Source organism: Crocuta crocuta, unplaced genomic scaffold, assembly GCF_008692635.1.
Source record: "Crocuta crocuta isolate KB4526 unplaced genomic scaffold, BGI_CrCroc_1.0 scaffold211, whole genome shotgun sequence".
Taxonomy (NCBI): Eukaryota; Metazoa; Chordata; class Mammalia; order Carnivora; family Hyaenidae; genus Crocuta; species Crocuta crocuta.
In genome coordinates, this window is record NW_027527939.1 from 742,335 (window position 1) to 755,221 (window position 12,887).

Here is a 12,887-nt window from a genome sequence, read left to right on the forward strand (position 1 = left end):
CCCCACCATTTCCGCCCTTCTTCTCCCCCTTGTTCCTCCGTCAAGTTCCTCCTAATCCTCCTATACGTGCAAACATATGATATTTGTCCTTCTCTGCCTGACTTATTTCGCTCAGCATAACACCCTCAAGGTCCATCCGTGTTGCTACATATGGCCAGATTTCATTGTTTCTCATTGCCATGTAGTATAGAATAAACTTTTAAAAAACATTAATTTTAAGTTACAAATTGCTGAGCTTGAAAGGTAATTGCCCTTGATAAAACTGAATTTTCTAAGAGGTAAAGTTCCATAAAGTATGAATTGTAGCATGAACTTAACATGCCTTTCTGTGAGTTCATTTTCCCCCATGTTTATTTTATCCTTGTGTCAAAGGAATTGTATTTATCAGCTTGTTTATCTATTTACTAAGTGTTTATTGAGCTCTTACTGTATTCTAGGCCTTGTTCTAAGTATCTTAGGATATTAAGAGGAATAAATTTCAGCTTCTAGTTCTTTAAATTTTTTTTAACGTTTATTTATTTTTGAGAGGCAGAGAATGAGCAGGAAAGGGGCAGAGAGAGAGGGAGGCACAGGATCTGAAGCAGGCTCCATCCAGGCTCTGAGCTGTCAGCACAGAGCCTGATGCGAGGCTCGAACCCACAGACTGCAGGATCATGACCTGAGCCGAAGTCAGACGCTTAACCGACTGAGCCACCCAGGCACCCCACAGCTTCTAGTTCTTAACTTCGGTTATGAATCAGATTCACTTTGAGAGCCTTCAGAGCATACGTGTTTTTGGCCCTGTCCATAGGTATTCTTATTTCGTAGGTGTGGGATGGGTCCTAGGGAAGTGTCTAATCTTTAAAGTTCCACAGGTGATTCTACAGGCAGTATTGGTTGAAAACCACAAAAACCACCACATGACCAACCTTTTCTGTATGGTGTTTCTGAGTGAGGCCAAGGGGTAGGTAGTAGGAGAAAGCACAATTTTTCCTCCTGTTACTGTCTCTAAATGTATTAACTTGGTATAATAAATTCTATAAATTTATCTGCCCTCTTTGTAAATTGTAGTGTACATTTTGGCTTTTGAGCTTTAGGAGTGCCCCTAGCATTGTATTCCAGAACATGGTAAGTAATTCTAGGCTCGTATCTTTATTCTTCATGATTTTATAGGTGCTCATTTGAACAAGGAAATTTCTGCTTTCTGGCCTCTTCTGCCTCCCAAACAAGATGCTTCATGTTGGGATTAGTGAATAATTTGTGATAGCCTTATGAAATAGATTTTTATTGCTATTAAGTCTGACACTGATCAGAGATACCTCTATCTTGCCTACAGTTCTAAAATGCAGTTTTTGGGTGATTGTGTCTTATCTGAATAAAGTTACAGAACCTCTCCATTTCTTTTCTCCATGCATTTTGACTTTATAGAAAGGGATGGGAGTTAGGTGACCTTGACTCTGTGCCAGCCTCTACTGAAGCACAAGTTTGGCTCATTTCCTTAAGCAAGTTATCTCACCTCTGAGTTCTTAGTCATGTGAAAATAATAAAAACCAGCCTACTTAAAGGTTTTCAGGAAAATAAAGTGAGATAGCATGTTAATATTTTGGTGGGATGCAGAGTTTTAAAATTTGACACTAGAGATGCTAAACTAAAGTGCAGTTCTTCTCCCTCAGATAATCTGATAGTGGAGGAAGCGGTACAGGAGCTGAATTCCTTCCTTGCCCAAGAGAATATGAGGCTACAGGAATTGACAGACCTCCTTCAGGAGAAGCATCGCACTATGTCTCAGGAGGTACTTGACCAGAAAGGAGAGATGGTAGTTTCTAGTGGCCTGTGGCAGACACTGACTCAGAATTTTGAATGCTTCAAAGGTCATCTGACTCTAGAAAGCCTATTTGTATATTGAAGAGTGAAGGGCAGGCCAAAGCAACCAGTTCTGAGAAATCAAAATCTGCGGAAAGGTTAAGGGGAGAAAACAAATGAATACTTCTCCTCGATTGTGCCTCTGTTAAATAGACACTATGATGGAGTTTTTAGGAAGAAATATAAAAGTAACAACAGTGTTACTGAGGAATGGGTTGGTGAAATTCATCTGCGAATGAGACAGTAGAAACTACTATATTGATTATGGCCTGGGAACTTGAGGAATGCGGGTTTTCCATCTAAACTTGGGCACACATAGTGCCACGACCAAACTATGTCATGATTTGGCTATTTATTTATTTATATACATGTGTACACACACACACACACACACACACACACACACACACACACAGAGTGATTGAGATAAAGTGATAATAGGCCTTAAAGATTTTTCTTCCAGTCCTGATTATTATTTTGGTTTAGTTCAAAGGATATTCAGCTGAAATTTGACCTACTTTAGGTTGGCCACCCAATTCATTCGCTTATTAGTAGGTTAGTAGTTACCATCTACTTAGCGACTAGCACTTAAACACTTGAGTATTATCTCTAATGGTCAGACATTTCCTATCTTGCTCTTAAGGGAACAGATTCAAGGAGATTGCTAACTGTTTTGAGCACACAGGCAGAAAGTAATTGAACTGTGATTTGGATGTACTTCAGAGCCCATGTTCTTTTTTTTTTTTTTTTTTAATTTTTTTAACATTTATTTATTTTTGAGAGACAACATGAGCAGGGAAGGGGCAGAGAGAGAGAGAGAGACACTGAATCCGAAGCAGGCTCCAGGCTCTGAGCTGTCAGCACAGAGCCTGATGTGGGGCTCGAACCCTCGGACCACAGACTGCAAGATCATGACCTGAGCCGAAGTCGGACTCTTAACTGACTGAGCCACCCAGTCACTCCCACCCACCACCCCATGTTCTTTATTATGCCCTTGTTTCATAAACTCTATTGCCAGGGTCTGTGCTGGCTGCTTGCATGAGAATCGTCTGCGAAGGTTTTTGTTACATGTGGATTCTCATCATCAAAAGGGTTAGAGTATAGCAGTGCTTATGAATAGATTGGAGTATAGTAGAGAAATAGCATAACTTCCCATCATGTTTAAGATATAAACTCGGTACAACCAAGATGAGAAGGTCCACCTCTTCTGGCCCTTTCCCAAATCTCATTTAGCATTACTAAGCTGGAGAGAGACAGTGCTTCGCTTAACTGAGCTGACGTCCACAGTGGCTCTCGTGGCTGGCTGCTGCTGTTACCGGAGCTGGGTGGAAGCCCCCCTTAGGCCCTCCACAAGAACGTCTGCATGTTGCCGCTGCAGCGAGGCAGTTTCAGGGTAGTGGGTCTTACATGGCAGTTGTCTTCTTACAGAGAATGAATGTCCCAAGAACATAAAGCAGAACGTGCATGGCCTTTCAGACGTAGCCTGAAAGTCTTGTAGCATCATTTCCATTGTGTCACTAAAGTTGACCAGATTCAGGACGAGGGGACAATGCCACCACCTCTTGATGGGAGGACTATCAAAAGATTTTGAGGCTGTATTTTTAAACCAGCCCAAAGGTTATGTATAGATTAACGCGATCATGTGACAGTATTGTAATTACAGTAGTAAATAGCATTAGCTGTTGCAAAGTGCCGAACTAAACACAGAACAACATTTTTGTATGTTTAGAGTGTCTGATTCAAAATTACCCTGGGGTCAGCTTAAAAAAGAGAATGGACAGTTTCCTTTCATTCCCTTTGGTTTATCATTTGTGAGAATGTGGAAAGGGAAGTTGGGAGCAAAGATAGCTGTCTTCTGAATATACATTTGAGTTTTTATCTCCAAAAATATTTGTTTAGTAAAATCAAAGATGTTATTGTTTACTTCTTTACAAATAACATTTTCTGATAGGTTTGTGGTCTATCAAGGGAAATGGTGCTTCTCAGAGGTAGAAAAATTGTTGCATCCCAAGTGGTCTTTCCCTCATGAGAGTGAGAATTCTTAGAGACTTTTACAGTTTTCATGATTGTAACTGATCCAGAATGGTTAAAGGAATCTGTGATTTCATTTTTACATTCATATATTGGAAAGAGGGTGAAACATCCTCTATTTCAATTTTGGCTATAATGATACATAAGCAGGGGTTAATTTTGTGAGATTTATGATGTACAATAGTGATGTAAGGCATTCTTTTCCTAACATGGTCTTTTTTTGTTTTTTTCCGAATGCCTGTCTTTGGGATGTAGTTTTCCAAGTTGCAGAGTAAAGTGGAGACAGCTGAGTCACGAGTTTCTGTCCTGGAGTCCATGATCGATGACCTGCAGTGGGATATTGACAAAATCCGAAAGAGGGAACAGCGGCTCAACCGACACTTAGCAGAAGTCCTAGAACGGGTAAGTGCTCTTTCATTCATAGTTTAGAGACTAGAATCATTTTTAAGGAGTCTACTCAGAAGGGATGGACTTCGGGGCACCTGGGTGGCTCAGTCAGTTAAGTGTCTGACTTCAGCTCAGGTCATGATTTCACAGTTTGTGGGTTCGAGCCCCGCGTTGGGTTCTGTGCTGACAGCTCAGATCCTGGAGCCTACTTCGGATTCTGTGTCTCTGTCTCTCTCTGCGTCTCCCCTGCTTGTACTCTCTCTCTCTCTAAAATAAATGTTAAAAAAAAAAAAAAAAAAGGGACGGATAGACTTGGGCAGTAGTACCTGGGGACACAGTGGACTCCTTTGAAAGCACTTTGGTTGTCAGACTAATATCTTAGGGTCTCTCACTAAAGAATCTTTGTCCTTCCTATAGGTGAATTCGAAAGGTTATAAGGTCTACGGAGCAGGGAGCAGTCTGTATGGTGGCACAATCACTATCAATGCCCGCAAGGTAAAATCAGTGACTCACTCAGGTCACATTTCCTACCTCATGTCGGCTGTTGTGCAAGGTACTTAGGAGGTTACAAGAGGTCATGGGGTTTTGCTAGGAGAAAGGATCAGTGAGGGTGGAAGCTTAGGAATGGGAATGATTGAAAAATTCTTTCTTTGTTATGCGCATTTTGTGATTTTCCTCTTCTTTCCAGTTTGAGGAAATGAATGCAGAGCTTGAGGAGAACAAAGAGTTGGCTCAGAACCGGCACTGTGAGCTGGAGAAACTTCGGCAAGACTTCGAGGAGGTCACTACACAAAATGAAAAGCTGAAGGTAGGAGACACATCTCTGAAAGGCAGTAAAATGAAACGTTTTGCCAGTCAACTCACACACATACTGGTGAGTCCTCATAATTTATGAGGGAAGAGGAAAATGTAAGTTTTGTTGGTGTATCTATTTATTTACTTATTGTTTGGATCCTCCCTTGTTCTGCAAAGGATTTCAGGCTTCCTACAAAGATATATAGACTGAATCAAAGTGCTCTAACTTAGGAATTGTTGAGAAAAATGAGGAGTAGGATAAACTAGGGTGATGATCCAAAATGGATTTTTATTTCTTTAATTTTTTAAATGTTTTATTTATTTCTGAGAGAGAGAGCGAGCGAGTGTGAGCGAGGGAGGATCAGAGAGAGGAGACACAGAATCTGAAGCAGGCTCCAGGCTCTGAGCTATCAGCACAGAGCCTGACATGGGCCTCGAACCCATGAACCGTGAGATCATGACCTGAGCTGAAGTCGGACGCTCACCCGACTGAGCCACCCAAATGCCCCCAAAATGGATTTTAAAAAGTGGGGCTTGTATACAAGATCTATGCAAGGAGCATATACATACTGTAGCAGGGTAGGCTACTCACGTGTCAGCAATTGCCAAATGTGGGTCACACAGTTTGGCCGTGCAGTTTCTAACTGCCAGAACAGAGAAAGAAACATGATCAGTGATCAGTTCTCTTGGGTTTCAAACACGCCCATTAAAACTCTCTCCCCAGGTTCTTGGGGGAAGAAGATGAATTCTGAAAGTCTTCCTTACCCATTTTTCAGTCATAGCCGTGTGTCTTTTACAGTTTGATTTGTTTCTAGGTGAATATACGAAATAAAGATGTTTGAACTGAGAAAACAGAAGAAAACAACCTGACTTAAATCAATTGAAGTGTTTAGGTAATTAAAGCAAACCATTGCTTAAGAGAAGCCTAACTATTTTGGATACGATGTCAAAAATATATTTCTCAGAGACTTTTAATAAAGAGAACAGGTTAACGACAAAGGTCCTCAACTATGTTTTAGAAACCAACATCCTGACCAGTTTCATAGAGCTTTTTTGTGTCCCCACATCTGACGGATTTCAGAGAGCTCTTCTAGGGTCCTTGGGTGTAGGCTGACACACAGTGTGAAACACGTATCAATTAAAACAGTTCTTGGGTGGAGAATACAGGTCTCTGATGTTACCTCCTGGACGGTTTAATTTAATTTGATGCAGATTTTACAGAACTAGAGGAGTGGGGATGTAATCCAGAATCTTCATAAAGCTTGTGCCAGTTGCATAGGTCATCACTCAGTGACAGGTTTTCATACCTGTCTAGCGTCCAGGGCGCAGATGCTACGTTGTGCCTCTGACTTGTCTTCGGGCCCCTCAGGTGGAGCTGCGGAGTGCGGTGGAGGAGGCGGTTAAGGAGACTCCGGAATACCGCTGTATGCAGTCGCAGTTCTCCGTCCTGTACAACGAGAGCCTGCAGTTGAAAGCGCACTTGGACGAGGCCCGGACTCTGCTGCATGGCACCAGGGGGACCCACCAGCGCCAAGTCGAGCTCATTGAGGTAGCAGCCCAGCTTTGTCTTCTGCGCGTCAGCTTTTCTGCCTCATAAATTTTACAGTTTTACCCTCTCATGAGCAATTACTGCTCCTCCAGCAAACATGTATAGAGGGGCCATAGGTCTTTACTCTGCTAGATGGTGGGCATCCTGCCATCAGATCAGACAGCCTGGTGGGGAGCGTAGTGTCCCTTAGAATGCAGCGTGGTACAGCAGAGGCATGGCCAGCAGAGGCGGTGATAAAGGAGACAGAGCATCTCATTTGACTGTGGAGCCTTCCTGATTCCACTTGCCAAAGTGAGGTGTGAATTTTAAGTTTGCTAGTGGAAAAAAATAGGAGAAGGGCATTCCCAGCAGTGAGAAGAGCATATTTAAAAATAGTGTAGAATGGCTAGAGCCTTATGTGCAGAGAAGAGAGTGGAGAGGAAGAGAGAAGTGGGTGGAAGCTGCCTCACTTTACAAGCCATTAGAGCAAGCAAGGGCCAGTGTACAAGCTGTTACAGCCTGCAAGGGCAAATGTGAATTTTTTTTTTTTAAGGCAGAAGCTTATTCATGTGTTTGCTTCTGTATCTTCCACAGGCCTTAAGGTAATGTTTATAGTAGTTGGTCTTTTACTGTGTGTCTGCCAAAAGAATCGAATTTAATATGTCTTACCTTACATATGTTTATGTACTGTTTTATTGTTTAGTACTCCAAGTAAATGACTACATTCTCGATGTGGGGAGCCATTTGCTTTATTTCTTTAATATCCTGCCAGTTCACAGATTAGTTTTTGTAGCTGCCTGGTGCTCATAAATATCGACTGAATTGGAACTTTTCAGAGTAATCCCTTTTAGTATGTTCTTATTTTCCTCTTAGATTCTTATAGGTCAGAATTAAGAAACCTAATAACAGGACATGATGATATCTTCACATTTTTATAAGAATTTTTCATTGGGTCCTTTTTCTGTGTGCAGCGAGATGAGGTTAGCCTTCACAAGAAGCTGAGGACTGAAGTGATCCAGCTGGAAGATACACTGGCCCAGGTCCGCAAGGAGTATGAAATGCTGAGGATAGAGTTTGAGCAGACCCTCGCTGCCAACGAACAAGCAGGTACAATTATTCTTGCTCTATCTTGCAGTTTGCTGCAAGCGCCTTCCTTCAGAAACAATGTGGTTCCCTGGGTTTGTTGGTATGAAGTGGAGCTCAGGTGTCCCAAAGAGCCTTCAATCAAATCACTGGAATTCATTTTGGCTCACAGCCTAGGTGTTTGCTTTTCAAGATTGGCCAGTTTTGCTTTCTTCTTCTGAGAAGGAGTCTTTCTTTTAGTAATTTTCCCAGTTTCTCAGAGGCCCCTGGCGGGTTCTGCACTTTCTCTCCTTGTGCCTTTGCCTTTACCACAGTTCTTCATAACATTGCTGTTGCTGTATTTAAGGCCCCATAAACCGGGAGATGCGCCACCTCATCAGTAGCCTCCAGAATCACAACCACCAGCTGAAAGGGGAGGTCCTGAGGTATAAGCGGAAATTGAGAGAAGCCCAGTCTGACCTGAACAAGGTAACCAGGAGGCGTGTAATGAGTGTGATTTGCTGTCCAGTTTGGAGAGCTGGCTTTGGGTGAGGAGAGGAGTGTGGCTGTCACAGGTGATGTGCTGCTCTCTGTCTTTGTCCCCCAGACGCGCCTGCGCAGCGGCAGTGCCCTCCTCCAGTCTCAGTCTAGTACTGAGGACCCGAAAGACGAGCCCGCGGAGCTGAAACAAGATTCTGAGGACTTATCTGCCCCGTCCTCTGCATCGAAGGCATCTCAGGAGGAAGTCAATGAAATTAAGTCCAAACGAGATGAGGAAGAGCGAGAACGAGAAAGGAGGGAGAAAGAGAGGGAGCGAGAAAGAGAGCGGGAGAAGGAAAAGGAGAGAGAACGAGAGAAGCAGAAACTGAAAGAGTCAGAAAAAGAAAGAGATTCTGCTAAGGACAAAGAAAAAGGGAAACATGATGATGGAAGGAAAAAGGAAGCAGAAGTTATCAAACAATTGAAGATTGAACTCAAGTAAGAACAGAATTTAAAGTATCTGTTTCTGACTCAGAAGCTAAGGTTAGGACATCATGCATGAAGTGTTTGGTTGATGGCATGGCTTGCAGAACATTGAATATTTTGGGTGCAACTAAATGCACAGTTAATTGTGATCTTAGTTCTTGATCAAGTGTACAGTCCAGATGGCTTGCATGGGGTACTGCGTAGTCTGGTTCAGTGGTCGGGTCTCGGTAAACACTGCAATTGTAGCCTCATTTTTTTTTCATGACTCCAAATTAAGGGACAGGGTGTCATGATTTAAGTATTGCTCATGAGAATTATTGAAATTAACTACTGACAGCTAGCTGACATGAACTGTAATTTAAATTATACTGGGTAGAATTTATATCACTATAACTTGAGTAACATTGATCTGTTTGCCTGACAGTTAGCTGGTTTGTGTATGTATCAGGTCATTTTAAGAGATTTCTTAGGAGGTTTACTCTTCCAGGCATTGAAATGGTAAGACAAACCTTCCAGTTAATGAAACACCAACATCATGTCACATACTGCCCCTTCTCTTCCTGCGTAACCAATAATTTCTCTGGTAGATCTGGTTACTTCTTGCTTCCCACTGGTCGTGGTTGTGCCTTTATTGATACTTGGATTTGAAGGACAACTGTGCTCAAAACATTTGAACTTCTTTGGTATATAAAAGTATAGGTAAGAGGCTTGATAATTTAGTAAGAGATGAAGTTTCAGCCTTCAGCTGATGGCTAATCACTATCAAATCTAGTTTTCTCCCTCTTTTTTTTTTCTTCTTTCCTCTTAATTGCTTTAAAGCAAATGTTTTTTTTTTTAAACATTTATTCATTTTTGAGAGAGATGGACTGCGAGTGTGGGAGGGTCAGAGAGAGAGGGAGACACAGAATCTGAAACAGGCTCCAGGCTCTGAGCCGTCAGCACCAAGCCCAATGTGGTGCTTGAACCCATGAGCAGTGAGATCATGACCTGAGCTGAAGTTGGACACTTCATCAACTGAGCCACCCAGGAGCCTCTAAAGCAAATATTTTTTTCAAGTGTGGTATTGGAATCACCCGGGTGACTTACTTAAAATATATTCCTGGACCCTATCTCAGACCCACTGAATCTTGGTTTCTAAGAGTGGGGCACCAGAATTTTGCCTATTTAATTAGAGCCACAGTGTGTATTTTATAACTTTACGTTGGGGAACTTGGTGTGAAGGGAGAAATGACTCCATTACCCTGCTTGCGTTTCTATAGTTTCTGAGTATATCCACAAGTCTCCTGGTGGTCTGTGTAAAAGTGTTGTTTTTTAGATCTGTGATATAAGGTGTAAATAGAACTGTTGTAAAATATTTTGCTCAATTCAAAATTCCCTTGCTCTGATGTTCTTTGTTTTCTCATTGCACCATCCCCCTCCCTCTGTCACTCTCATCATAGGAAGGCACAGGAGAGCCAAAAGGAGATGAAACTATTGCTAGATATGTACCGCTCTGCCCCAAAGGAACAGAGAGACAAAGTTCAGCTAATGGCAGCCGAGAAGAAGTCTAAGGCAGAGGTAATCTAGTCTGCCATTACCTGTCATTCTGGTTAAAATCTTCATTTGTGGGATTTTCCTTCACATTTCTGAAGAATACCGTTTTCTTTCTTCATCTTTAAAGTTAGTGTTTGAAACTCAGCAGGATTTTCTTCCCTTTCAGAGACTCTGTATTTTCCACTGGGTGGTGAGGTATATCAGAATTTCTGGGAATAGGAGTAGCCTTTTCAGACTTTTTAGTCCCTATTTCCTATATAAATCATTGTTATGGTGAGTCTCTTTCCTGGTTTTTTTTGGGGAAGAATGTCTGATTCTCTTAAAATTTGGAGACCTTAAAAATAAAACGGAGTGAGAGCCACCATCCTGAAGGAAGGTACACGTGCACTCCTCACCAGCACTGTACAAGTGTGTGATGGTGGAACAGAGTGGAATTCCTCCAGCATGTGATGGTGCACACTAAGATATCCTTTATCCCTTTTCCTGGTTCGGCCAAGGTTCTTCTGGTGTTATGGGCCCTCCGTCTGTGCACAGGGTTAACTGAATTTTGACATTGTATCATAGCCTCTTCTTTGTGTGTATGTGATTCCTTACTTTCTCTAGTTGGAAGACCTAAGGCAAAGACTCCGGGATCTAGAGGATAAGGAGAAAAAAGAGAACAAGAAAATGGCTGATGAGGATGCCTTGAGGAAGATCCGGGCAGTAGAGGAGCAGATCGAGTACCTGCAGAAGAAGCTGGCCATGGCCAAGCAGGTGGGCGCACTCTCTGTAGTTAATTAGGTTTTTAAGTAAATGTTACTTGACAGCTAAGTTATTGACAGTGAAGCTCGCTCTTTCATTCTAGTCTTTTTTTGTGTAAACATGTTTTACTCTATATTGTTTGTTTTTACATTGAAGTCTTTCATTCTTCAGTTATTTTGTTTTATATATTTGTGAGGCAGGGAATTTCCTGTTATTTCTGAATGGATAGCCAGTTTTTCAAACATTGTTTATTGGGGCGTCTGTCCTTCCTCTGCTGATCTGGAATCAGGGATATAGTGAATGTTAATGAAAAAAACATAGAGATTTTTATATACATTATGATTACAAATATCTTCTAAGGAAGACGTGTCCCCAAATAGGTTTTACGTAAGTAACCACTATGTTAACTGTGGTTGTCTCTGGGTCCTAGAACTGTAGAGACTTTTCCCCTACTCACAATGAACATGCATTTCTTTATTTTTACGTCTCAGCAAATTTTATTGACTTCCAATAATAAAGAAACCAAAGATAGAAAAACTATATATGTTCACTGTGAGGAACACCTTCACTGTTTCTAAGAAATAACAAAGTGACAAAGTAAAGTGGTTTTAGTGGTGACTTGATTATTTAGTACCTTGATTATTATGTACCTAGATTATGGTATGTATACTTATACTTTTTTCCTTTATTTATTTTGAAAGAGTGAGCGGGCATGAGCTGGGGGTAGGGGCAGAGAGAGAGGGAGAGAGATAATCCCAAGCAGGCTTCATGTTGTCAGCACAGAGCCCGACGCACAGGTCGATCCCACGAACCATGAGATCATGACCTGAGCTGGAATCAAGAGCTGGTGGCCCAACCCAATGAGCCTGCCAGGCACCCCTGAAGATTTTATTTTTAAGTAATCTCTGCACCCAGCGTAGGGCTCAAACTTACAACCCTGAGATCAAGAGTCATAGACTGTACTGACTGAGCCAGCCAGGTGCCTCTAGATTAATTTATTTTTTAATGAATATTGGGAAAATTTAGTTTCCAGTGCTCATTTCTTTGAAGTTAAAAGATTGTATTAACATGTGAGTTCTTTCTCTGTACTTAATTTAATTTAATTTAACTATTAATTTATTTGAGAGTTTATTTTTGAGTTGGGTGAAAGAGAGGGGGACAGAGGACCTGAAGTGGGCTTTGTGCTGATAGTTGAGAGCCTGATGCCAGGCTTGAACTCATGAACTGTGAGATTATGACCTGAGCTGAAGTTGAAGTTGGAAGCTTAACTGACTGAGCCATCCAGTGCCCCTTATTTATTTTTTTTTTTAAAGTTTTTATTTGTTTATTTTGAGAGCATGTGAGTGGGGAAGGGACAAGGAGAGAGGGAGAGAGAGAATCTCAAGGAGGCTCCACGCTGTCAGTGTACAGCCCAACACGGGGCTCAATCTCAGGACCCTGAGAACATGACCTGAGCAGAAATAAGAGTCGGATGCTTAACTGACTGAGCCACCCAGGTGCCCCTCTCTCTCCATATTGTAGGAGGAAGAGGCTCTCCTCTCTGAGATGGATGTTACAGGCCAGGCCTTTGAAGACATGCAGGAGCAAAATATCCGTTTAATGCAGCAGTTGCGGGAGAAGGATGACGCAAATTTCAAGCTCATGTCAGAACGTATCAAGTCCAATCAGATCCACAAGTTACTTAAAGAAGAGAAAGAGGAGCTGGCTGACCAGGTTTTGACTCTAAAGACTCAGGTAACTTGAATAAAGATTTCCCGAATTCTGTTGAAGTATGGCACTTTCTACTTGCAATAAAAATGAGTATTGTGGCAGTTCTTTTATAAGAAAAGAGCCTGAAAACTCAGTATACATTGTTAGCATTCTGGTAATAAATTATACATCCCTGCAAAGTAGTACAGTATAGCTGTTATAACAAATGTGGATCTGCTAATATAGAAAATGTTACTATTAAGTAATTTGTTTTATTTTCCTTTTGTGTTAAAAATGTGTACATCTTTGTGTT

At 41.7% G+C, this 12,887-nt stretch overlaps 1 protein-coding gene across 1 annotated transcript in view; it reads left to right on the forward strand.

Annotated features, from left to right (window-relative positions):
* RNF20 (ring finger protein 20) overlaps positions 1–12,887 on the forward strand; it is a 28,291-nt gene that overhangs the window by 11,796 nt on the left and 3,608 nt on the right. Inside the window, exons 6-16 of the mRNA XM_077752249.1 lie at positions 1,653–1,771; positions 4,129–4,275; positions 4,678–4,755; positions 4,949–5,068; positions 6,425–6,604; positions 7,555–7,690; positions 8,013–8,134; positions 8,253–8,623; positions 10,051–10,168; positions 10,748–10,897; positions 12,407–12,619. Coding sequence (XP_077608375.1) covers positions 1,653–1,771; positions 4,129–4,275; positions 4,678–4,755; positions 4,949–5,068; positions 6,425–6,604; positions 7,555–7,690; positions 8,013–8,134; positions 8,253–8,623; positions 10,051–10,168; positions 10,748–10,897; positions 12,407–12,619 — 1,754 coding nt within the window. The remainder of the gene's footprint in view (positions 1–1,652; positions 1,772–4,128; positions 4,276–4,677; positions 4,756–4,948; positions 5,069–6,424; positions 6,605–7,554; positions 7,691–8,012; positions 8,135–8,252; positions 8,624–10,050; positions 10,169–10,747; positions 10,898–12,406; positions 12,620–12,887) is intronic.